At 40.4% G+C, this 27,252-nt stretch overlaps 2 protein-coding genes across 7 annotated transcripts; both read left to right on the forward strand.

The window, feature by feature from the left end:
- The first annotated feature begins 731 nt into the window (after positions 1-731).
- rnf167 (ring finger protein 167) lies at positions 732-9,293 on the forward strand. The gene is made up of 10 exons (XM_020651448.3): positions 732-959; positions 3,433-3,557; positions 3,661-3,741; positions 3,835-3,972; positions 4,062-4,149; positions 4,260-4,350; positions 4,480-4,585; positions 5,235-5,328; positions 5,433-5,513; positions 6,317-9,293. Exons 2-10 carry the CDS (start codon positions 3,453-3,455, stop codon positions 6,727-6,729), a joined length of 1,197 nt encoding a protein of 398 aa, XP_020507104.3. The 5' UTR covers positions 732-959; positions 3,433-3,452; the 3' UTR covers positions 6,730-9,293.
- Positions 9,294-14,889: 5,596 nt separating this feature from the next.
- Positions 14,890-26,693, forward strand: srrt (serrate RNA effector molecule homolog (Arabidopsis)). Of its 6 annotated transcripts, none has more exons than XM_020651438.3 (20): positions 14,890-14,992; positions 15,431-15,549; positions 18,278-18,406; positions 18,489-18,635; positions 18,848-19,036; positions 20,616-20,785; positions 21,963-22,147; positions 22,229-22,342; positions 22,427-22,595; positions 22,708-22,856; positions 22,967-23,028; positions 23,116-23,194; positions 23,813-23,998; positions 24,121-24,291; positions 24,426-24,579; positions 25,427-25,620; positions 25,801-25,951; positions 26,051-26,143; positions 26,224-26,337; positions 26,444-26,693. In XM_020651438.3, exons 2-19 carry the CDS (start codon positions 15,431-15,433, stop codon positions 26,328-26,330), a joined length of 2,568 nt encoding a protein of 855 aa, XP_020507094.2. In that variant the 5' UTR covers positions 14,890-14,992; the 3' UTR covers positions 26,331-26,337; positions 26,444-26,693. The 6 variants fall into 6 exon arrangements, with proteins under 6 accessions (XP_020507094.2, XP_020507091.2, XP_020507093.2 ...); XM_020651435.3 differs by having other exon boundaries at positions 26,224-26,326; XM_020651437.2 differs by having other exon boundaries at positions 14,943-14,983; positions 26,224-26,326.
- Positions 26,694-27,252: the final 559 nt, after the last annotated feature.

Genomic DNA, 27,252 nt, shown 5'->3' on the forward strand with positions numbered 1-27,252 from the left:
GCCAGACTAAAACTGGTCCATCTGGTCTGTTTCTGTTGTGAAAACAGATTGAACTGTGGTAAACTAATGTCTTCTTCAGACATAGGTGTCAAGGATTGATAATGACAAAAACTATTTATTTCAACGAAAAGACTAGACGCAAAATGCAAAACAAAAACTTACAAGCACAAAATCCAAAAAAGGAAACACAAGAAACTTTGAACAACAATACTGACAAATAACAATGACCTGACACAGACAGTAAGAAACACAGAGACTAAATAGACATGGGGTAATCAGACACAGGTGAGACTAACGACACAGGTGAAGACAATTAGGGCAATCAACACTGGAGGGAAACACACAGAGGCAGGACAAGAAACGCTGAGGACAACTATGACAAATACATGAAACACTGAAGACTAAACTAGGAAACACACAAGGGAAAAACCAGCAACACTAGGGAAGAACAGGAGAAAGCAAAACATGGAAACCCAAACGCCAAAACACAAAACCAAATCATGACAATAGGCCTACCTAATGTCATTTTTCTCTTATTATAAATGTAATATACTGTAATAAAGACAGTTTTTTTTATACAAACTTTTGTTTAGATTTTGCTTCCATTCGGGTTTCATTTTCAACTTTCAGGTTAATCGTCAATGGACCTTGGAAGGCCATGGATTCAACAGTGCACACTGTTCGTTGCTGTTAGTCCATCCGGCCGCTGATGGCGCTGTGGCTCACGACGCTGGTGAGTCACCCTGCCGTCACAACACGAAGAGACCACCAGGGAGCAAGAAAGCAATAACAAACAAACAAACCTAGCAGCAAGCTAACGCAACTTTTGGAAAAAGCCTAGAACCATCCGTGAAGTATCTCATTCACGACTGACAAACCATACTGCTGTGTTTGCACTCCAACGAAAACCCCCGTGTAGGATACGATGTGCAAAGCCAACAAAGAAGACAAATAAACTGGTAGGTAACATCTGCTAACACGAGCTAACCGTGAGCTAATGGTAATCCTTCCTGGTTGTTGTTTTTTTTGTAGTTTTCTTGAGGAATAAAAGGATTTGTCGAGAAATTAGCTGACTGTACAGTTGTGAAGGAAAGCTAATTTGATCGTTCCTACATGTTGACGTGAAGAAAACAAAGTTTGATGAGAGAAATAAGTTAAAAATGAAAAACCTTAGCGGAGCCGATATTAGCTCCACACCGGGGCAAACACACACACACACACACACACATGATAACACCAGCTGATTGTGATGTCGTGTTTATCTGAGATGTTTTATCACTCAATCAAAACAATAGATGTGTTCATGTCCATTCTTAAGTCTTAATTTTAATCTGAGGTCAGTGTAAAGCTCAGACTGCTGTAACGTAACACATTAATCTCCTTCTTTCCTTCAGTATAATAATGTTTCTGATGACGTGATGAGGAGAGTTAGATACACCTTAAACAGGTTAAACATTGCAACACAACAAGATTAAGTCCCCCCCCCCCCCAGCAAAATCCTGCAAAAACAAAAGGTGTATTTCAACATGTTTTTGGTGTTTATACAAACGGGCTGCTGAGCATGTGGGTTAATTTCTAACTCTAATGCCATGAGAGAGAAAGTGACCTACATGCACTCCTCTGAGCACCTTTATTGTTGTGTTGGGTTTGGATAGGATAAAACTTTATTGATCCCCAGAGGGGCGTTACAGCAGCACAGACAAGAAAGCTGAAAAATACACATTAAACAGAATAGATAAGATAAATAAAAATAAAAACAGGGGGTGTATACAAGTACAAAATGAATGATGAAGTTAACTGGGGAGAATTGAGACAGCATTTGAAGGATTTTTGTATTCTCCCAGAATCACAGAATCACTTGCTAACCGAAATAACTTGTTTGACATGTTTATTTAGTTGTTTTTTTTTTAGTTGAATCCTGATCTTCTCGATGTGAATAAGTTATATTGTTACAGTTTGGCACCATCTGTGCCATTTGAAATGTTTCAGGTATCAAGCTGTAAAACTAATTTTACTTAGGTGTCATTATAGATATGTATTCAATGTAAAATACACCTTTTTTTTTTAAATCAACTTTTTTGAAACTACACCAGTCCTCTATATATGTTTGAATTGAAGAAGAAAAAAACATACAAATACAATGGAGTTTGAATCAAAATGGATAAGATTTATATAAAATGTAACAAATGTACCAAGATAACATACAAGCTAACAATTAAATATTTTACATATACAAAACTTGAAAAGATCAAATATAGGCATTTACATTTTCAGGTTTCAGGTTAACCAGCTCATAAACAACATGCTCTCCAATGTATGCCTCGGTCTCCAAGTTGTTTGTTCACCATGCTTGTTGTATTTTAAACAAATTAACTGAAGTAAAGACAAACAAAGAAAAGTGTTTGTGAACAATCATTCATATTTACAGTCTGTAAGTCCGGACTGCCCAGCCCTGGTTCGGCCTGAAATGTTCGTAACTTGGGAAAGTGTTTCTCAAGCATATATTGTATAAATATGAAAATCCCATATTTACGCTGTCTGCTTTTCTCCACAATATATTCTAATCAATACTTCAGGGACACGGATCTTGAACATGATCTATTTAGTTATTTATTAGGATCTCCATTAGCTACTACCTACTCTTTCTGGGGTCCACTCAAAGACTTGTTTTTACTCTGTGCATGTAAAATGGCAGCTAATGGCTTGTTCTGTGTGTAACAAGACTCGACTTTTTGCAGAAAACTCAGTTAAAAAAAAAACATATATGTAGAAAATCTAGACTCTAACTGTGCTGCTCACCCACTTTGAAATAACAGATTAAATTTGTTGTTTCAATTTAACGTGAATGTTGGAACATGGTAATTTGAAGGGGCAGTATAAAAGTAGGATCATTGGAAATCTATATTAGGCTCAAGAAATATAAGGTGGAAGGGAATCGACTTTGAACGATTTATTGAAGACCTTCTTTTAAGAGTTAACTGTAATGTATAACATGTTATCACAAAGGAAAACACGTTGATTACCAAGACACCACAGCCTGTTATGTGCTGTTCAAACAAGCTGCTATATCTTCAACAAGGGGTTTTCTTTACAGTGGGTTTATCAGAAAACCTGGACAGATTGTAGTCAACATCAATACAATTCACTTGTGTGAATAATATGTCCCTTTTGTTGATAAGAACTGGCCTTCAAAGGACTTTTGTATTCTCCCAGGCTCACAGAATCACTTTGCATGACTATACATATACATGTTAATGCATGTCAAAGAGCCCGTTTTGCATTTACTTGTTTGCATATTCATTTGCCATATGAATAGCCTTTTTACAACTGTAATCAAACTACAAATGAGCGTCAAACTGGTACCTGATGCATTTCTCCTCCCAATAAATGTTCCCATGAATATGATATGCAACTGTCTTATCTCTTTCACAGATTAGTGTAAGCAACTAAGGATGGTTCGGGGTGGTCTGTGGTGCGATGGAGCTCAATGGAGCGTCCTTATTGCGGTTTTCTGCACCATACTTGTTCCGTCACCCACTCATGCCTATATCTACGCTGTAAGTTATCACAGACATGGAACACATTGGCTTTCTAAGTTTAAAATTTTAGTGGGATTCCTATGATTTCTCCTATGATGTTATATCTATATTGTTTTTACAGCATTATAGCAACATGACATCCATGTTGTTCGAGGACCTTCCTGCCTTGTTTGGAGCTCAACTTCCTAAAGACGGACTGATGGTGAGAGCCGAGTACAAGACAAAGCCTGTACACAGAAACACATTAGTTTAATAGTCCTTGTCAATAACACTTTATTCTCTCTGTGTGTTAAAGGGGGTTTTGGTGGTTTCCAATCCACTTAATGGCTGTTCAATAATCGACCCACCTCCTCCACTGCCGCCATCTCATGATGCCAACACGACCAAATTCATGGTTCTCATCAGGCGCTTTGATTGCAATTTTGATATTAAGGTCAGTAATGTTTGTTTGACTTTTCAAACATCGAAGTTTCCTGGAGGCGAACTGGTTTAATAGGAGGTACTTTTTATTTTTTATTTTAGGTCTTGCACGCTCAGCAAGCTGGATACAGTGCAGCAATAATTCACAACATGTACTCAGACACTCTGCTCAATATGAACTACAGCAATGGTAAGTCAACTCTTACAAATGTTCACTCTTTCAAACACTCGCACTATTTGACTAAAATGCTCTAACTTCATATTCTTGTTGTGTTTTTTTTTTTTTTTTTCATTTTTCAGACACTATTGCAGAGGAGATCGAGATATCCTCTGTGTTTACCAGCTACTATGCTTCCCAAATTCTCAGGAGTTTCATAATTCCAGAGCAGGGGTAATTAAAAACGTTTTAATAATTCACTTGTAAAACAGAACAATGATCTCGTGAAACCTTTTAAAAGCCAAAACAAACCTGCATGACCTTTCAGAGTAATTTCATAAATCCTGTTTTCTTTTCTTTCAGGGCTTATGTGATCCTCAAGCCAGAGTTTGCTTTCCCGCTCTCATACTACCTGATTCCCTTCACTGGAGTCATTGGCATGATCATTCTTGTGATGTGTGTTGTCTTGGTAAGTAAGCTTATGAAGTATGATGTTTTGAACATTTATTAAGCACAGAGTCCTTCAGCTGTTGAAAAGCAATAACAGTAAGCCAGATTCTCAAGGGCGGCTGCAGATCAGTTGGTAGAGTCAGTCGTCTCTCAACCGGACCGTCTGGGGTTTGATCCCCAACTCTTGGGCAAGACTTAGCCAAAACTGCTCGTTGTTGTTTCATCAGCGGCGTATGAATGGGATTAGTTAATACTGATGGACACTTTACATCGCAGCCTCTACCCTCAGTGTGTGAATGTGTAGGTCTGACCTGTGGTTTATAAGTGCTTTGAGTAGTCAGAAGACAAGATTAGTGCTATACAAGCTCAAGTCCATTTTACATCTACCATTTTAATGGAACCCTGCCTGGGGAAATGCCAAGCCGAACACATGAACATATTCTGTCTCACTGCAGGTACAGGTCTAGTCCAACAGACAGTGTTAGGGAAAGAAGTGCAACACATTGTTGTCATAGTTCCCAGGTCAAAATGCCTTTTCCCTGCCGTTCTTGTGAGACTCAGCTGAATCTGAACCTCAGGATCCTCCATGAAAACAACAAACTAATCCATGCACATTGACTCCTGTTTTGTAACCTTTTGCTGTTTGTTTTTGTTGTTGTGCTGTTCAGATGATACGATGTGTACAATACAGAAAACGGCTGAGGAAAAACCGTTTGTCCAAAGAACAACTGAAGCGCATCCCGACCCACAAGTTCCGTAAAGGTAACAAGAAGTCATTTTTCACCGTCACCGACACTTTGGAACGGTCTTGAAAGGTTCATTTTTACCTCCAAATATAACGATGTCATTTTGCTCGTCTGTTTCAGGAGACGATTATGATTTGTGTGCTATCTGTCTGGATGACTATGAGGAGGGAGACAAGCTGCGAGTGTTACCTTGTTCACACGGTAAATCTTTGATACACTCTGATGGGGTTATGGTGACATTTATAAAGTATGTCACTACTGAACTGAAACTACCAGCACATCTGTCTATTGTAGTTCAAATTTATTTTATTTTTTAATTTTTTGGGGGCTTTTTGGCCCTTTATTGGAGAGATAGGACAGTGGATAGAGTCAGAAATTGGGAAGAGAGAGAGTGGGGAGCCACAGGTTGGATTCGAACCTGGGCCGTCCGCATCGAGGACTATAGCCTCCATATATGGGACACGCACACTTAACACTGCACCACCAGCGCAAATGTTAAATAAAGTGCTAGAAGTGAGGAAACTAAATATTGGAACATTATTCTTTGTTTGCCAAACATGCATTTTTTTTCTCATCTTGTCATTTAGCATTTAATGACTAATGAAAGTCTGTGTGTCATATCATGTCCTCCTGAGTAACCCAATAACCTCTGAGTGCTTTTTTATTTAGGGATTGGGGGGGTAGCTAAATAGGCCTGTAATAAGGGAAGAATCTAGATAAACAATATGTCCTGTGATATAGGGATGAATTAAGTTGGGACATGAGGGGAGGAAGGCTTCTTAATGATTGTCTCATAGGCCTGGTTCTTTGTGTTTAAGTAAGCTCTGTTGATGCTATCTTATGTTGGCTCTAGTCCTTGTGTTCCTATCTGACAGTTGGAGAAAGCCCTCCTGCTAATCTTTGCTTGTGAACTTCTAATTTGCTTGCAAACAATTTACACTGTCTTTCATCTCTACTTATTCTTCATTACAATTAGATTCTAAATTCTTCTTTCTGTTTTTAAGCCTACCACTGCAAGTGCGTGGACCCGTGGCTCACACAGACCAAGAAGACGTGTCCCGTGTGCAAACAACGAGTCACCCGGAACAAGACGGAGCAATCTGAATCCGAGTCCGAGGAGGAAAGCGGAGGACGCCGAGAGGAAGAAGGGACAGAGGGCGACGGAGACTCGGAGCGCACTCCTCTGCTTCGGCCCTCCAACCCCGGGTCCCCCTCGGGGAGCCTGGGAGCTTATTCAGCCACCACCATCACCACTGCCCAGTGCCTCGCCTCACCTGTACGCTGCGACTCCCCCCTCCTGGATTACGAAGGCTACCACTCCCCGCTGGAGGACACGGACTCAGAAATCGAGGGTGATGGGCACCACACCGACGATGACACCGCACAGCTGATTGGTAGGGATAGTGTGGAGGTCTGATGGTTGGAACTTGGATGCAATGAGATTAGTTTAACCTAAAAAAAAAAAAAAAAAAGGGGGTCGTTATGTCTCGCTTATCACACTACACTACACTTTTGTGGTTTGCGAGACATTAAACGTATCAGAACCTTTTACCAAGTAACCAGAGGAGGTCTTCTCGTTAGTGTCAAAGCACATGCAACACTTTGCATTGATAAATATACTAAAAATGAAATGTCAAGCAACTCCACTCAAGTTTTGTTTACACACATTCAATCCTCTCTGTGGGTAGAATTTGTTTTAAAGCCACATGTCCTAACTTGACCCACACTATGTTACCTAACCACTTGTGCTACACATAAAGAACGGGCCCCTTAACCTCTCTGGTAATCTAACATGCTGTATGAATAACAGAGTTACTGTAGTTCATAAACTAAATGATTTAAATTGGACCTTTTGGGCTCCCCATGTGAGCGGTGGGTTAGGTCAGAGCAGTTTTAACGACTCGCTGTTGTCTTAATCAGAATCCCTTTTTTTATCCGACACTCCTTTTTCCCAGCACTCCTGAACATGGTGTGAAAATGGAGGGACACGTTTGTCTTCATTTAATGTTTTCAGTCCACTACGCTCACGTTCTCATCTCAAGTCTCACTACTAAACAACGATACTATTATAGCACACTGCGAAGATGTTACACGTTTCTGCTGCTTTGCGTCTGTATTTGTTTTCTATGTGGTCAGTTTAAGGACAAATTAATTTGAGCTTTATCCAGTTTGTCACGTTGAACAAACTCAGGTTTTTATTGCAGCAGATTAAAGGTCAGTGAGTATTGTAAATGAATGACAAAGACAGAGTTAAGGGTTTTCTGTTACAGATTGTTTTTAACTTTTTTTTTCTTATTCTTCTCTGAATCAGTGAAATTTAGAGTCATGATTATGAATCTGGGACCCAGTGTTTTTCTTTTTTTTTCTTTTTTTTTTTTTTAGCAAAGAAGAGCATTATTGCCTTATATTGGCCTTGGTGTGATTGCATATGTTCAATTAAATGTCTGGAAACTGAAGGGACAGGATTCACACTCCTTGGCTTTCCTAATGTCTAGCTGTATTTAATGCCGCTTTCTTCTTGTTTCCCTCTCTGACATTTTGCTCCACATCTTTTGTATAATGACACAGAAAAAGAACGAGAGCTCATTTGTTTCCACATGTTCAGTGCTCCTAATGAGACGTTATAGACACCTGGATATTTGTACAAGCTCGTTGGCTGTCAAACCACATCGGACTTGTTTCTGTACTTTTACCAAGCGACCTGTTCAGGGTCCAAACTGTTGATTTCTGTATTGAGCAGAACGAGGTTATTCTAGCTGTTTCACTCTTTCTATAATGTTTCAAAGTGTTGACTTTGATCTCCGATGCTCAATTCACAACTGTTTTTTTTAATGTAAAAAGCTTACTCATTGTGGAACTTTTCCTAAAGATTCTGTCATGTATGATTCAAATAACGAGTGCTGCAGGTGTTAAAGAATTGCTTCATCATGGTCCCACTTTATAACCCTAACTCATATTTATACTAAGCTCAAAGGGGGATCAAACTCGATCCTGACCGATTAATCATCCAGCCGATATTAGATAATCCAGTGACTCGGTATTGGCTAATTTTATCAGATATGTTCTGATAGTACTGGATTTATTGACTATTCAATTGTCATTTTATTTGAGTAGCATTGAACACTAGAAATTCTCTTTCTGGCTCTCACCAGCAGAGGGCGCTATATGGACTACAACAAGCATCATCACCATCCAGAGTGTGTAGCGGTGATGCACGTACATGCGCAGTTACTTTCCAGTTGAGTGACCGTCTAGTCTTCGTTATAAAACTTTATAACGAGTTTGAGAACTCCATTTGAGGGATCAACCCAATAAACGTTTATATCTAAATTTATTTAACTCTGCAGATCAAACGTAGATCTAAGAACGATATCAGCCAATATACATCGGGTTTATTTCTCTTACCAATATTGATATCGGCCCTAAAAATCGGTCGGGCCCGAGATCAAAGCCGTCCCCTAAAACACCACCACTACAGATAATAGGAAACACTTCAGACACTGCGTACATTTATATTCTCCATCTCAGCATTTGTTGTCTCACCGTTGTATTTTGGTGTGAAAGATGAGAATCAACAGGACATTCCTTCTTTATACTTCACTGATTGTTGATCAAAAGACTTAACACAATGATGTTTTAATCGGGACTCGTTGGCAATAGTCAATATTGTAAAATTGAACCGCTGTTTTCCTATTCATGCTTCGATGTCTTTTGTACTGTGTCCTTTCTGTTTGGCTCTAAATGTCTCACTTTGAGAGACTGTTGACTTAAACAATGAACCCCCTCCCCCCTGTATGATTTATTGCTCCTCTTCTTTTAGAATGTGCCTAGTTCATTACTTTGAAATGAAACATGTACAGTGTCAACTATGATTTTCATGTATAAAGCACGTCTGAGAATCCTTAGGATGTATAAACAGTCTGTGGAAAGTCGCATTTAATGTGTGATTCGTGGAAGATTAAATTGATCTTGAAAAAGGAACTCAGATGCTGTTTTTTTTTTTATTGTGATATCGGGAGAATAATTGAAACCCCTTTTATTGTACACAATTTACTGCCATATATGATATCAGTTTGAGGCAGTAGCCCCAGTCCATGGTGACTTGGGTTGGCAACCGGAGGGTCGCCAGGTCAAGTCCCGATGCGGACCATAATATGGAAGTTGGTCTGGTAGGTGGAGAGGTGAGTACTACCGAGGTGCCCCCCTAATATGATGGTAGGGGAAACACTGATGTGTGTGAGAAGCATATCTCTAAATAAGAGAGTGTAAACCTGAGTTTCCCTCAGGGATTAATAAAAGATATAAAATTCAAATTCAAAAATTAAATGCAAAGCTACAATACATGTGCAACACTAGCATTAGCTCTTGCTTAAGTAAAAATAACTATATTTGTCAAACTTCAGCATCAGCATGGGTCACCTCAGAAATGTGTTGGTCATTAATCTCAAGTCTTTAATCCTATTCGCATGAGATTCTTAACGAATGAGTCGGTAGAGCAGAGAAACCCTGCTGAATGTTGCATTCATGCGCCACTGCTCTCTCTAATGATTACTCTCATTAGAAAAGCACAGTTGGTATAATTATCCTTTTTCACATGGTATTCATACGCTGTTTAAATAGACTTTTTATTAATACTGTACATGCTGAGCTTCGGCTGCTCTGTATCTTCTTTGGGTTCAGATATAACAGCCATGTTTCTTATTAAAAGTCTCCTTATTTGTCAGTCATTTCAATCAGCATCATTTAAAGCTCCTGTGATGCAGTACATCTAGATATCAATCAATCACTATGTATAGTGCCAATTTATTTATTTCGAATAGTGGATAGTGGACATTAATGAACATAGAAATGTAAATATGACAGATTATAGCCACAGGCTGATTTCCATCTGTAGTCCCGTGGCAGGTTGGTGGTGAACAGGGAAACAAGGTTACAGAAAACCACGATGACAAGCAAAAACCAAACAACAACATGTACATTAGTTAACAGAGACACATAAATATACCAGTTCAAAGAGTGGCTGTTTGATTTTGTTCAGACCATAAAGTGACTCAGAGTTAAAAGTGCTTAAGGTGCTGCTAAGGGAGGTAAAGTGTCTCAGTGCTGGAGTATTGCTCATAAATTAAGAGGTACTGGTGTAAATTGCACATTTCTTCATCATCAACCTTTATTTAAGTTCTCAGAGAGATCATGGAGGGCGACCCTCATTTACAATGATGCAGAGAGTACAGACATAAGTGACAAACAAAATGAGTTAAGGCTACCACAGGAAATGAAATCAATGAAAGCAGTAAGAACAATAAAATATATAAACTAAAAATAATTAAAAGCCTGAATTACGACAATGATTAGTCAACAATTCAAATCAAATTAAACAGTTACAGTCAGGTATTGGGCGGTTAAGAAGAATAGTTCTAAAGTGTCCAAGTGGGTTAAAATCCCACCTGTGGCTCCCTTCCTGCATGTCACTCCCCACTCTCTCTCTCTACCTGATTTCTGACTCTATCCACTGTCCTATCTCTCAATTAAAGGCTCAAAAAGCCCAAAAATAAATCTTTAAATAAAAAATAAAGCGGCAGAGCTCGGACATTCCCTGACAGAGTGGTAGGCTGTTCCATAATTCACATCAGGATTTGTCCTTTGTATTTCTCGCGTTTCTGTTGTCGGATAAGCAGAAGAAAATGGACGTATGGATGGATGTGTCACTCATCTTGAATATCTGCTGTGAAAAAAGGTTTTAATTTCTTCTGTCTGAAGCTGCTGCCACAGGGTTGGTGTCAGAAGCTTCAGACATTAACAATAACTACATAGTGGTCTAGTTTACTTTAGTAGGTCATATGGAGGCATCAGTATTACATTTAGTCAGTTTCATACCCAGTTAAAAACTCCTCACTGTAGCTTTAAATCCATTAAAAAAGAGTGTGTAATGAGTGACTGTAAGATGTTTGTGTGATTCATTAAGACTTCCTGCGTTTGTCTAATTCATTCCTCTTAATCCCTTCATTTCTTTTCACATTCATTACTTCATGAGCATGAAATATCATCTCCTGCTGCTCGAGAGAAAAGACAATTCATATTGGATCTGAATAAGCCTTTTCAGAGCTCTGGGCCGAGCGCTGCCTAGGTGAGCCGATAGGTGGATAAAAGCCTGTGTGGGCTCATGTGCAGGGAGTGCAAAAGACGTGACACGACATCACATAAATGATTCCCTAAAAGCAAAAGAGCCTCCAGGAGGTCATTCTTGGTAAGGAAGCTTTTGGTGCATTTGGAAACACGGGACAGATTTGTACTTTCTCTTGTTTCCTGCTCGATACGGTCAAGACATGTCTGGGTCTCTGCAGAAATGCTCCTCTGTGCTGCGATCATCTTTCTTACTCTTCTTCATCGTCTCTTTGCTGGTGAGGATGCATTCAAGTGCAACTCCTCAAGACTACAAGGTAAAGTCCCACTTTCTTTTTTGACCTCCATCACCGAAAACCAATGATCAACTTGATGTACAAACGACAAAAATCTTGTTTTTCTATATCTGTTATTTTGAATTATGAACGTCTAGTTTTTGGGGAAATGTAGAAATAATTTGTTTTCAAAGAGGAGAGAGTGAAAGAAGAAAACATCTCACTGTTGAGCGAAATAAATATTTTGTCCTTATCTTCCAAGTTGCTTTAAAATATCTTAATTAGTGAGGACACTTTAAAGTCAGAGAAGAAAACAGAAAAGTCATCACACTAAATGTCCTTTAAAGGATGTATTATCTGGGTAGACTCTTTAAAGTCCGCCTGCTACCTCATCCTGCACATACTTACCCCCGCACTGTTCACCAGCACCCTCCTTTAATGTCCCTCTTTATGATCTGTTCCCTTTCATTTATAGAAACTTTATTAATACAGCACTTTTCAAAACAAAACAGGGTTAAAAAGTGATTTACAAAATGAAAATAAAATTTGAGGAAGACAATAATTGTAACAAATGTTTCATGTCATGTACGTCTTTGTAACCTGCGACTGGATGCTTTGAATTTCCCTCTGGATCAATAAAGTATCTATCTATCTATCTATCTAATTCAAAATTAAAAACAAAATAGCGAGATTATTCAACAGGAGTTCCACAAATGTTAGGAATAAAAAGGAAATAAAACAATGTCAAACCAAAAAGGCAAATAAACTGTCTGATAAGCAGGCATAATCAGTTCCCTGTTTTTAGCATCTTTCTCCCATCTTAATGACACACACAAGGTGGAAAGACCCTTCAGTAGTTGTTCAAAAGAATCGATCCTGGAAATAATTTTTCTTTTACATTTTTGACATATTTACAGGAGTTTTTGAACCGGTCCTTCCCAAGGCATCTCATCGCCGGTCCTCCTTTGGAAGGCGACGGTGGACCTGAAGGAGACTTCACCTTTGGATCCAGGGATGACCAAACCTTCCCTCTAAAGCTGGATTCATCTTTTATCCTGGAGGATGAAGCGCAGTCCACTCAGCTGTGGCCCCGCGTCATGCTGGATTATATGAGGCAACAGTTACGCTACAGAGGAAGGACAAAGAAAAGCTCCAAAAAGAATAAATTCAAACGTTTACTGGATAACAAATGACAAACAATGTAGTGTGAGAGTCTCATCTATTAAAATCGTCATTCTAATAACAATCGCCCTCTGTGACTCTTATTTTCACATCATCACATTAAAACCTGATCTGCTTTAAACCACTGAAGGTATCACAGTCTATGATTTTAACAAGCCGAAACAAACCTGTGCACATTAAAAACTCAAAGTTCAAACTAACTTTAAGACACCAGAATCAGAAATACTTTATTACTCCCTGAAGGAAAATTGGGGTTTACAGTTGCTCTGCTACACAATAGCAGTAGGAAATATATGAACAGAAACTGGGACTAAATAACAAATATTACTCATAAACAAAGCAATAAGTACAATCAATTCATACAAAGCACAGAGTTAAAAAAAACAAAAAAACAATGTATATAAAATCCCAGTATCACACAGTAGAGATAAGAGTGTTGCACAGGGATCTCACTATATTATTTATTTGCAATATTAAACAAATTGTTGCACCCATTTGTTGATACAGTTGTTTTGAAAGCACATATTGTTGCACATTATCGTTGCTCTTTTGTTAATCTGTATTGAATCTTTTACATTTTGTATTTTTTTATACTTTTACAGTTTGCACCGCGGTTCGGAGAGAAAGGTTTTTTCGCCTGATTTTCTGTATGTCCAGTAAAAACTGACAATAAAGATGACTTTGACTGTATGACTAAAACACACAGCTCCAATTACAAACACAGATCAGAATATGTTGGGTCACAGAGCAGAAAAGTCTTTATTTCAAAGCAATTACAACCTGATGGATCTTCCTCCAAAATCTTCAATCTATTTTTCAAAAGCTTTTAAAGAGACCAGTTCCCCCAGACACAGATAATCTAAAAACTCCATTGGATCTGCAGAGTCCCTCTGCACCTTTAAGAAAAAGCTAAAGACTCAGCTCTTTCATGAATACCTACTAACTTAATGATGATGGTCTCCATATTATTGATGATGATGATGGTCATGACGATGGTTTTTGTTTGATAACGACGACTTATAAGATGGTTTCTATACTGATTAGAGCTCTCAAGAACTGCCCTCAATGTTGTGCTTTGCCTCTGGTCACTTCCTGTCTGCACCTGTGTGTCCAATCAGACTCAAAGCTGATCGTTTGCTCTTACTGACATTGTTCTCTTTTTTCTGGATCCTTGCTTGTGTTATACTTACTCTCTGATGTAAGGATAAGGATTTTCTCTGGATAAAAGTGTCTGCTACGTGAATTGTAGAATTGTAGAACAATCCTCCAGGTCAGCCATACGAAACTCCTTTTCCCCATTTCAAGTCGCACTTTGGGGACAGAAAACAAAAATAAGTTTTGTGACTGAGTCGTAGAGCAAAGACTGTAGCTGCCAGCTCTTTTCACATGAATACAATTACACAAGAATGAGGGAAGCAGATAAAGTATAGCCTTATAAATAAATAAATAAATAAATAAATAAGCATACATTGAAAGGAAAAATTGAAATAGATAAAGTAAAATACAGAGGGAGCAACAGAATAGAGGAGGTCGTAATGTCCAGTTTAGGAATTGGTCACAGTAATTTAAATAGCACTCTACATATCATTGGAAAACATTCATCCGTTTTTTGTGAGATGTTCAATCCAGCAGAAACAGTTGAACGTGTAGTTATTAAACGTAGAAAGTATGTAGACATAACATGATGTCAGAAATGGAGAGAGAGGGACTCGTAAGAAGGGATTTCAAAAGTATTCTGGAGTGTGGGGAGAGAGGGAGAGGCCGAAGATGCTTGTTTAAATATCTCTTGAGAACAGGTTCATTGAGGAGGATTTAGGAATGTGAGTAATAATTAAATCCAGTAGATGACAGTAATGCAACTTTTTGGATGCCAGCTGCCAATAAAATCCAAAGAAGAAGAAGAAAGGAAAAAATAAATAAATAAATAAATAAAATAAATAAATAAATAATAATAATTAATAAAAGTTTAGTTCTCTCTTCTTACCACTGGATGGCGACAGCGCGCACGTATCGTTGTTTGCTTCCAAAAAAAAAAACAGCGAAGAAGAAAAAGCGGAAGCCGGAGAGAGAGTGGGGGACACACGAGAGAGCAAAGTAACCACGGTACAAATGTGCACATTTTAAAGACCCTGTGTAGATATTTAATCACTCGTGTATTTTAAAAAGCATCAGAGCTGTTGTTCTACGAGTTAAAAACAAGTCGTAGCTCACGAAGACGAACAGAAATGTTTAATATCGAGTCAGCTGATAGCATATTAGCTCTGAGCTAACCTCGCTAACAAACATTACAATAAACAACCTGCTTCAGAAGACACACTCACTTTGTTCTCACATGCAGAAGACTTTAAATATAAGTATGTTGAGGATACAAATCACGCCTTTATATTGTGCAAATCAAAGACTTTATTGAACTACTTTTAAGGTGTTAGCAGGCCATGTCAGTGAATGGTCATTGTTCTCATTTGTTACTTTTCTGTGAATGTTTGAGCTCCTCATGTCCGATCACATCTTATCTTAAACCCTCTGTGTGTGTTTGGGCAGATGGGGGACAGCGATGATGAGTACGATCGCAGGAGAAGAGACAAGTTTCGTCGGGAGAGGAGTGACTATGATCGGTCCAGAGAGAGAGAGGAGCGACGCAGAGATGACTGGAACGACAGGTGAGAAAGAAACAGGTGGAAAAAAGACCAGAGATCTGCAGAAACAGGAAAAAGAAAAGGTGGAAAAAGACCAGAGAGATGCAGAAACAGGAGAAAGAAAAGTTGGAAAAAGACCAGAGAGCTGCAGAGACTAGAGAGATATGGAAACAGGACAAAGAGAAGGTGGAAAAGGACCAGAGAGCTGCAGAGACTAGAGAGATATAGAAACAGGACAAAGAGAAGGTGGAAAAAGACCAGAGAGATGCAGAAACAGGACGAAGAAAAGGTGGAAAAAGACCAGAGAGATGCAGAAACAGGACGAAGAAAAGGTGGAAAAAGACCAGAAAGATACAGAAACAGGACAAAGAGAAGGTGGAAAAGGACCAGAGAGCTGCAGAAACAGGACGAAGAAAAGGTGGAAAAGGACCAGAGAGATGCAGAAACAGGAAAAAGAAAATGTGGAAAAGGACCAGAGAGATGCAGAAACAGGAAAAAGAAAATGTGGAAAAGGACCAGAGAGATGCAGAAACAGGACAAAGAAAAGGTGGAAAAAGACCAGAGACCAGAGAGCTGCAGAAACAGGACAAAGAAAAGGTGGAAAGAGACCAGAGAGCTGCAGAAACAGGACAAAGAAAAGGTGGAAAAGGACCAGAGAGATGCAGAAACAGGAAAAAGAAAATGTGGAAAAGGACCAGAGAGATGCAGAAACAGGAAAAAGAAAATGTGGAAAAGGACCAGAGAGATGCAGAAACAGGAAAAAGAAAATGTGGAAAAGGACCAGAGAGATGCAGAAACAGGACAAAGAAAAGGTGGAAAAAGACCAGAGAGCTGCAGAAACAGGACAAAGAAAAGGTGGAAAGAGACCAGAGAGATGCAGAAACAGGACAAAGAAAAGGTGGAAAGAGACCAGAGAGCTGCAGAAACAGGAAAAAGAAAAGGTGGAAAAAGACCAGAGAGCTGCAGAAACAGGAAAAAGAAAAGGTGGAAAGAGACCAGAGAGATGCAGAAACAGGACAAAGAAAAGGTGGAAAAGGACCAGAGAGATGCAGAAACAGGACAAAGAAAAGGTGGAAAAAGACCAGAGAGATGCAGAAACAGGACAAAGAAAAGGTGGAAAAAGACCAGAGAGATGCAGAAACAGGAAAAAGAAAAGGTGGAAAAGGACCAGAGAGATGCAGAAACAGGACAAAGAAAAGGTGGAAAAAGACCAGAGAGATGCAGAAACAGGACAAAGAAAAGGTGGAAAAAGACCAGAGAGATGCAGGACAAAGAAAAGGTGGAAAAGGACCAGAGCGATGCAGGACAAAGAAAAGGTGGAAAAAGACCAGAGAGCTGCAGAAACAGGACAAAGAAAAGGTGGAAAAAGACCAGAGAGCTGCAGAAACAGGACAAAGAAAAGGTGGAAAAAGACCAGAGAGCTGCAGAAACAGGACGAAGAAAAGGTGGAAAAAGACCAGAGAGCTGCAGAGACCAGAGAGATACAGAAACAGGACAAAGAAAATGTGGAAAAGGACCAGAGAGCTGCAGAAACAGGACAAAGAAAATGTGGAAAAGGACCAGAGAGCTGCAGAAACAGGAAAAAGAAAAGGTGGAAAAAGACCAGAGAGCTGCAGAGACCAGAGAGCTGCAGAAACAGGACAAAGAAAAGGTGGAAAAATACCAGAGAGCTGCAGAAACAGGACAAAGAAAAGGTGGAAAGAGACCAGAGAGCTGCAGAAACAGGACAAAGAAAAGGTGGAAAAAGACCAGAGAGCTGCAGAAACAGGAAAAAGAAAAGGTGGAAAAAGACCAGAGAGATGCAGAAACAGGACAAAGAAAAGGTGGAAAAAGACCAGAGAGCTGCAGAGACCAGAGAGATGCAGAAACAGGACAAAGAAAAGGTGGAAAAGGACCAGAGCGATGCAGGACAAAGAAAAGGTGGAAAAAGACCAGAGAGATGCAGAAACAGGACTCAGTAAAAACCATGATGCAGCCACCACATCTCAAACTAAAGGACCAATTGAAAAGGAAATACCTGCAGAAACAGGACTCAGTTCTGCCCTGCAAAGGCAAAAAAGATCTGAACTCAGCCAGAGTGTAGAACTGAGAAAAATGACTTTAAAGTCTTTTTGTTGTCCAGCCAAATGAGTTGCAGACAGAATATTGGACATGTGGCAAATCAGGTTTTAATGTACATAAAAATCTTTAGCTCAAACATGACCTTTGACCCTTATTTGGAAGTTAAGGTACTCTGCCTTTGCATTGCCTGTACAATAATAACGTGGTCATGTCAAGGCAAAAGGCAGTAACTTCCATTTGATACTGTATTTCACTTGGTTGGTTAAAATAACACAACCAAACACTATTTCTTTGCTACACTTTAGTCAAGCTGCTGTGTGTGTTGATGACAGATATTAAAACAAAGGCATAACACCTTAACTCCACTGCAATGTGGCTGTGGGGTCCCTCAAGGCTCCATTTTAGGCCCCATTCTTTTTTCTTTATATTTGCTTCCCCTGGGGTCCATATTTAAAAAGTACAACATTTCTTTCCATTGTTTTGCAGATGACTTGCAAGTCTACCTACCTTTTTAAAAACGAATGAAGAATCCTGGAATGACATGCTTAACTGTTAGAAAGATGTCTCTGATGTACAGCGCTTTGGATATAAGCGTCTGCTAAGTGAATTGTAGAATTTTTGAGATTAATAGAATATTTTTTGAGTGTTTCTCACCGAATTCATGTTACTTCCTTTTCCTCAAATGTTTTAGGGAGTGGGACAGAGGTAGGGAACGTCGTAATCGCGGAGAGTATCGGGATTATGACCGAGGTCGCAGAGAGAGATTCAGCCCGCCCAGACACGACATGAGTCCACAACAGAAACGCATGAGAAGAGACTGGTGAGAGCATTGTTATAACACATGCGCAGTGTGTGTTTCTTGTATCTACTGTGACTTATGCTCTTTGACTTGACCCTGGCAGGGATGATCATGGTGGAGACCCGTATCGTGGGGGATACGACGTGGGTTATGGTGGCGCTGGAGGACCAAGTTATGGTCCACCACAGCACTGGGGCCATCCTGACATGCACCTCATGCAGCCTCATCATGGTATCCCCATTCAGGCAAGGTGAGAGACGAAATCAGGGCTGAGGCGGCCGTCGTTCTGAACTTTAAATTCTTCCTAAATTATTGAATTTAAAGTTTTCAGTAACTGTTAAAACTATTAGATAAATCAGAGAGGATCCATGTGGAATAATTCATCAGTAGGTTTTGTCTTCTGATATTGCACAACTAATGCAAAGAATAAAAAACCTTTCTAACTTCTCTCTGCTCCTTCAGGCTGGGGAACATCCATGACATGGATCTAGGCCCTCCACCTCCCATAATGAAGACCTTTAAGGAGTTCCTACTGTCTCTGGACGATTCTGTGGACGAGACCGAGGCTGTCAAACGCTACAACGAGTACAAGATCGACTTCCGCCGTCAGCAGATGCAGGACTTCTTTTTGGCTCATAAAGATGAGGAGTGGTACGATCTCAGTTGTTTTCACTACAGACGTCCTATTCATGCATACTTTCTTGCTTTTTATTTAGCTGCTCTTTCTTCTCTTATAACAGTCATTTAGTCGATTGATTTTCATCTCCACATTTTTTACAGTGTCTCTTCTTTAGCTCAACATTCATTATCATTTTTTAAAGATATAATTACATGTTGGTTCTTTTAAAATGACCTATCTAAACAGTTCAAGCCTGGTCCTATGGTGGGTGTCTCGTGGTGTACACAGATAGTGTTGCAAGATAAACATTTGCTAGTTACCATGGCAACATTATACTCTACCTTCATGTGAGGCTTATAACAAATCTCGTGTTCTTAACAAGCGAGCCCATTGGCAATTACACCCATGTACGAGGACCAGGCCTAAACTCCTCGTTTGTTTATTACCTTTTGATACAGTATTTATATTGACAGAAGAATCTCAACCCAAATTCATCGCGCATATTACTCCTTTTATTTATTGTTAAATTGACTTAGCTGAGACAGAAGGCGTTGATTAAACTTCTTCCTGCCACAGTGACTCAGCAGGTCAGAATCACAGCGTTGCATTCTTCCTATGTCCTGCAGCAATTTGAGTAAACAGCTCTTTATTCTTTTTATTTACAAACAGCTTGCTCTGATTGTTTGGGTTGATTTTCTTTTCATTTGGCTTTTTAACTTTTACAAAATTGCAAAGTTGTTTAATGCCTGTTAATGCTTATGACACTTATTTCACAGGTGTCATGCAATCTTGTTTTGCTTGATATAACCAATTCCCTCCCCCACTTCATTTCCCACTACTACGAGGAGAAACAGTGGAGCGCATCAGCAAGAATCGGTCTTAGACAGCAAGGGCAGCACTGCGCACAATGCAGTAGCTCTTAGACTCACAGTACCAGGGATTTTAGATAGACAGTCAAGCACACTATCGCGCGCGGAGACCTTTTTTTTTTTTCTTCTTTTATGCTTTTTTCTACACCATTTTCTTTTTATATTCGGATCAAATCGAATCCCAAAACCGAATTTGTGTGTACAGACACCATTGGGGTGAAGTGGAGCGCAGTTTCACAGAAGAGACCCCCTCTCTGTATTTATATGTTAATAAACTGGCAGAGCGAAAGGTAACTGTAGTCCACTCAATGATCAACATTTCTAATGTGACATTTTGAATATGTGAATGCAAAATTTTCATAATCTCTCTGTTGTGTTTTTCTCTTAAATTTTTGGTGAGTTAATCTCTCACATGGCAATAATTTTCAAAATAATCACCAGGCCAAACACTGCATACACTAAATGAAAGACTGAAATCACAGCCTTATTCACACCAGTCTGTTCAGCGACTGAATTTGGAATTTGTAACTTTTTCCAAGCACACACCTCACCCATCATTATTATCTGAAATTGACAATTTTAAAATGCAAATACACCATATTGCCCAGTGCCATTTTCTGACTCAACAGTTTCAACATGGATATATAATATGTATTTGTTTTCTAACTTTTACATCCCGTTCATCCCAACTCCCCCCGTCATTCCCTCCCCACTCTTTTGTGGACCCAAACTCCGGACACAGGTTCAGGTCCAAGTATCACCCAGACGAGGCCAGCAGGCTGAAGGCAGAGGCTCAGAGCGCCCTGCACAACCGGCTCAATGTCTTCATGTTCCTGATCGAGAACAGCTGGTTTGATAATGTCTCCCTGGACATCGAACAGACCCCGGCCATCATCAAGGTTCTGGACGCAGGTGAGGCCCCCAAAACCTGTTTTAATTTAATTTATTTTTTTCCATTCTCTTTTCTTTTCTTTTTTTTAAACATAACAATATTTAATTCGAGGGATGCAATTCTTCAGGATTTTCTGACCTGGAAAGTTGACCCACAAGACTTAATTTATTCATGAAAGTGTTCCCCACACAGATCGTGTCACAAACCGTTTTTCCATTTTCTTTTCTTTTTTTATCCACGTACGATTGCCTTTTAAGATCGACAAACTAGAGGACGATCTGAACTCGCTCTCTAGGGCTCATGTTGGTGTTGTGAGTGGTGTCTGTCACCTGTTCTGCAGCTGATCAGAGAGAGACAACACACACTGATACGTCTCTCCTTAGTCACATTGATTGTTGTACGTCTCGTTTAATATGAACCTGCTAGTAGTTTTTTTGGTCATTTTTATGCAGCTGTTTGCTGCCGATGTTATTATACACTCTCTTACTTTTGCCAAGTCTTTAATAACAAACCTTTTCATAAGATGCTCACCTGCTGTGATAACAAAAGCAGGTGTTGTTTTGGCGACATTATGATAAGTACTTCTTTTGAAGAGTGTCAGACACATACAGGCAGAGATAAAGGATTAGAGGCAGATGTCGAGGTCCTGACCTTATCATTTAAAACATCTGGATTATTTAACGGTATAAATAATCAGGATGTTGCCACTCCTTCCAGTCACTGCATTCAGGCAGACGCTACAAAGTCCCTCTGGCCCGGAAAAACATCTACAAAAAATCCTTCATTCCCTTTGCAATTACCATTCTGAACAAAATCAAATAGACCCCCCTTTTTAGAAACTGTTGTTTTTAAGTCCTCTTTTAATGTACTGCACTTTCTGTTTTTAATGTAAGTTGTGTTCATTGTTCGAGCCTTGTCAAAGGAGAATTTCTGTCTCTGTTGGGACAGACAATAAAGTATATCTATCTATCTATTCCCATGCATGCTGTTCATATTGATCTCAGTCAGCAGCTCTCACTGCAGACAGGGGTGATGAGATACAAAGCTTACAGGGATGCTTTGTCCTGACCCCTCTATTCCAGCCTTTTTGTCCTTTGTCAATCAAACTCCTGTTATTTAACACTGAATAGTACCTCAGAAGAAGACCCTTTAATCAGTGAAATATTTTGTAACTTATGCCGACCTTCCTGCTTTCAGCTGTGATAAAGATGGAGGGAGGTACTGATCATGACCTTCGCATTTTGGACCTGCCAGCTGAAGAGGAGGAAGAGAGGGAGAAGTCCACATCAGTTTCAGGAGGCGGTGACCCTCCCAAGAGAGAAGACGTCAAAACCTCAGACGGAGACCGGAAACCTTCTGTGGAGAAAGACAAGAACGAGAAGGTATATTCTGCTCTCTTCAGTCTTCAGGGTTTCGATAATGATTTCTCTGAGCTCCGTTAATGACGGTTAACTTTGCCACAGGAGGAGAGTAACTGTGCCAGCCCAGAGAAAGCTGCTGCAGCAGAGGAGGGGGAGGATGTGAAGGAAGAGGCGGAGAAAGAAGATGCCAAAGACCAATTGCCTGAACCCAAAAAAGTAAACAGTGCTTTCATTATTAAGTTGATTTACTTTGAAGAGACGCAACCAGAAAGCTCTAATTGTTGTTTTTTTATTCATCAGCCGAGAAGAAAGAGGAAGCGCAGTGGAGACAGTGACGATGAAGGCAGCGCCTCCGAGAGCGACTCTGACTCGGATTCAGACTCTAACTCGAACTGCTCTGATAAACCTGTGAAGAAGGAAGCGGTACAAGACAAGGATGAGGAGGAGGAGGAGGAGGAAGAAGGCGAAGGTAAGAAATCAAATCACAAAAGTCCAAATCGTCTCAAAACATTGGTCTTTGTTTACGGTATTCAAAGACTTTTCCCCCTCCTGTTCCCTCTACCCGATCTCAACGTTCACAGAAGAGACACCAAAGGAGAATGCCGAAGAGGACAAGAAAGAAGAAAAGAAGCCCAAAGACGACTCTCCCAGACCGCGGCCTCTGCACAGGACCTGCTCCCTGTTCATGAGGAGCATCGCCCCCACCATTTCCAAGGCTGAGATAATAGCTGTGAGTAGTTCACAGGCTGTAGCGCGTATGACCCAGAGGATGAAGGATCACACGCACGGCATTGATTGAAATGTGTTTTAACTGAATTATTTATCGCTTTCTTCTCTCAGCTTTGCCGGCGGTACCCTGGATTTCTGCGTGTTTGCTTGTCTGACCCCCATCCAGAGCGCAGGTTGGTTAAGAAACCCTGCATTTTTAAAAAGTCTCACACTGAAAATGAATACACAGTATTCCTAAAACAAACACTGTGCTGTTGCAGGTTTTTCAGACGTTGCTGGGTGACGTTCGACCGCAGCGTTAACATCAAAGAGGTTTGCTGGAACCTTCAGAATATTCGAGTAAGTTTTCCATTGTTAACAATCGACTGTCGTTTTTGAGTGATGCTTATTATTTTAGTTACAGCAGAGAGAGAGAGAGACTCTGTACATGCGGGAGGATGATTAACCGCTAGGCCATTGGCGCCCCGTCTGTGCTGCTTTTCTCCCTTACTCGGTCATAATCACGCATTTAAAGAAAACGGTGGTATACTGTCAGACTCCTCGGTTGAAGACAACATGTGACCAGCGGCAGCACAACTCTAGGTGGATTGGTCACAGGCTATGCGCTCAACTACCATACCAGCAGTAGCTAGCGGGATTGTAAAGATCTACACAGCTCCACAGGAAAGACACTTTAAACCTTTATTCCCTCCGGGAGACCCCTAAAAACTGAATGTGTTTTATGTAACTTATGTAGCGGACTTTACGGTAATTGTAATGGAACAATTTCCCGTTGCAATGAGGGAGTCAGAGCAGCTTTGAAAGCATGTGTTTAAAACTAATGCTTCAAAGCTTATCTAAACATGTTGCACTCGGGGGAGCCTCTGATGGTTATTGCTCCCGTCTTTATTAGTAGTATAGTCTGCTAAATATCCGTAGAGGCCATTAAACGTCTGTTTAACTCTCTACCCTTCACAGCTGAGAGACTGTGAACTAGCACCCGGGGTGAACAGGGACCTGGCCCGGAGGGTGCGTAACGTTAACGGCATCACTCAGCACAAGCAGGTGCTCCGCAATGACATCAAGCTGGCTGCCAAGCTCATCCATGCCCTGGATGAGAAAGGAGACCTGTGGAGCAACAAGGAGGAGGGGCAGAGTGCAGAGGTACAGCACTGATCCCCTTAAGTTCTGATGTTGTATTTCTGCCTTGTGAAATCCACACACAGATTGTTTTCTCCAGATCATATTGTGACGTTTTCATCCATGTGTTTTGTGATTTTGATAAGCGGCCAGCTCAGAACCCCATCCTGAAGAATATCACAGATTACCTGATAGAGGAGGTGAGCGCTGAGGAGGAGGAGCTGCTTGGTTCTGGGAGCGGGATGGAATCTGAGGAGAGCGTCAAGGAGGGAAACCCTGCTGAGACCACGGTGGAGAGGGACGACAAGCTAGCCAAGGTCTGACCTTCTATAATAATGTCTAAGATAAATCTGCCCTGTTTTTGTTCTGTGGCTGACTGTAATTAACAACTTTAGTCAAGTAGGAATGGACGTCCAGTTTTTGAAGTTTCTTTGCCATCTCCCTCCTTCAGGTTTTGGATCGGCTGCTCTTGTATCTGCGAATTGTGCATTCAATTGACTACTACAACACCTGTGAATACCCCAGTGAGGATGAAATGCCAAATCGCTGCGGCATGATCCATGTTCGTGGACCCATCCCTCCCAACCGCATTGCACATGGAGAAGGTCAGTGTTAGACTTTCCTGTCCCTTAAACGTGGAGGAGGAGTTGTTAGGATGAGGGGAAGTGAAGAAGGTTTCTATGTGACCGTAGCTCTGATGCAGGATAATCTCGATGTCGCCATTGAGCACCAGCATTCAACCAAAACAAAATGCTGTTTGGCGACACCTCAGCTATTCTGAAGCCTCCCCTCTCCTCCAATGGCACACCTCGCATTATCAGCAAGGAGTTATCAATTAGAAAGCGGCATAATTCAGCACCATTAAGCGCAAGCGGTGGACAAAATTGTCCTTTGCAAAAGCTGCAATTCCCTTTGTCCTGCATTGTTGTTAGCATGCTAATGTTAGCACACTTTGGTTAGCTCATAGCTTCTATTGCACATAAATTGACACTGAATGACAGAGATCCAAACACACTTGTAGATGTAACATCCAAATAATCAGTGAGTATGTTCTTCTTTTCTCGAGTCCTTGACTGAAACAGCTTTTATACACAAGGGGAGGAGCCGGCCGTCCCGTCCATTTAAACACGGCCTGACAACAACACAGCCAGCGGGACTCGAGCTTCTCACTCATTGTAGACAGTCATGACTCAGAGACGTTCACAGAGGATATACTTGATTGCTTCTGTATTTGTCGCAAATTTAATTGGACTACAGTTTCCTATTGCACTATTGTGTCCGGCTGCTATTTCATAAAAATGAACACATAACTATCCTAGATGTTTTGATAAATGCAGCAGTGAGTAATACACTGCCTACTGTTATTTGCAATTGTTGTTAACCTTAAAAACATTATTTATAATGACAAACCTGTTGACTGCTTAATAAACTTTTTCTGTCGTCTCCAAACAGTGCAACAGTGGCAGAAGATGGTAGAGGAGAAGCTGAGTCCTTTGTTTAGCTTAAAAGAAATCCTGTCCGAAGACGAGGCGGCCAAGATGGGCCGCAAAGACCCTGAGGACGAGGTGGAGAAGTTTGTGTCTGCAAACACTCAAGAGCTGGGAAAGGACAAGTGGCTGTGCCCGCTGAGTGGAAAGAAATTTAAGGTGAGTGCAGCAAAGTCTTCAAAACTGTAAAACACATTTACATGATTCCATGACTAGCTCGAGTTAATAGAGAACACATATACAGTATTATACCGTTTTCTTTTCTTGAACGTTGCCCCGAGGGTTTTGTTTTCTTGAGTAATTTTTTTAAATTGTTTGTAAATTTAAACTTATTTCAAGGGTCCGGAGTTTGTACGGAAGCACATCCTGAACAAACACGGGGACAAAATTGAAGAAGTTAAAAAAGAAGTGTCGTTCTTCAACAATTTCCTGATGGACGCAAAGAGACCGTCTCTGCCAGAGATCAAACTTCCTCCGCTTCCAGGCCCAGGTCAACGTCTACACAACATTTCACACAGATGCAGGAATTTAGAACAAAAGGGATCGAATTGTTTAAAAAGTCAACTTTTTATCCTTTGGTTCGTTACAGGTTTGCTTTCTCCCAACATGCCGTTTCCTCCTCAAGGTCCTCAGGGTCCAATGGGCTTTGGGCAACCTCGCCCCCCGCTGATGGGCTACGGAGGTGCGTTCACTGACTGTACTGTTTATTCTCAAACTGTTCTTCTATCAGATCTCTTCATTTGAGTCTCTCCCCCCCAACAGGTGGTCCCCCTTACCCCCCTAACCAATATGGTGGAGGGGGAAGAGGTAACTATGACAACTTCCGGGGACAGGGTGGCTACCTGGGGAAGCCACGCAACATCAGGTGAGACCACTGTACGTCTTGTTCTTATTTTCTCGATTTTTTTGCTATGAATTAAGTTTGAACCTCTTTTTTAATGATCATTTTCCTTCTTTCCCCTTTTTCCACAAACTATCTAAGAATGTCACGAGGCGACCCCCGCAACATCATCGAATATCGAGACCTGGATGCACCAGATGACATGGACTTCTTCTAAAAGGTTCCCTCTCCGTCTTCGCCCTCGATTTGTGTCACAATGTGTTTTTTTTATTTTTTTTGTAGTGATTAGCTTATTTCTTTTCTTGAATATCTTTTCCTAATTATTGTGCAACTAGAACAAACTTCTCATGCGAACTGGTTCCTCAATAAAGTTGTGATCTAACTACCTTCAGAGACGGTTGGGTTGGTCGTCTTTCAATGGAAAGGTTTGGCGGTTCGATGCCCACCTCTCATGCAGCGATGAAATGTCCTTTGGGGGAAGACACTGAACCTCAGATTGTGTGAAAGCTTTTAAATGGACTCTTACTTTAGACACCTCTGCTGTCAGTGTGTGAATGTGTGTGTAAAGGAGTGAATGTGACATGTAGTGTAAAAACACTCTGAGTGGTCAGAACACTTGAAACAGTCATTACATGTTTAAAGAAACAAATCAGTGACCTAAAGCTGATCAGATCACCTGAATAATACAAAAACAATTGGCTGGTTAAACTTTCATAAGACAAATCTGAAGGTTGGCATGAAGCACACCTTCAGATAAAATATAAATGACATTTTGTTTTACGTGTTCTCTATTTGTTCTTAGTTAATATTCATATTATTGTGCACATGTGAGTAGTATTGTAGAAGAATTCCTGAGGAGTGTTGAGTGGTTGCCCTCTAGTGGTTAAAACACAGAATTACACATTTCTGCTGAACATTTAGTGCCTCAGAAGTAAACTTGAAAACTGCAG

This window comes from Labrus bergylta, chromosome 14 (assembly GCF_963930695.1).
Source record: "Labrus bergylta chromosome 14, fLabBer1.1, whole genome shotgun sequence".
NCBI lineage: Eukaryota > Metazoa > Chordata > Actinopteri > Labriformes > Labridae > Labrus > Labrus bergylta.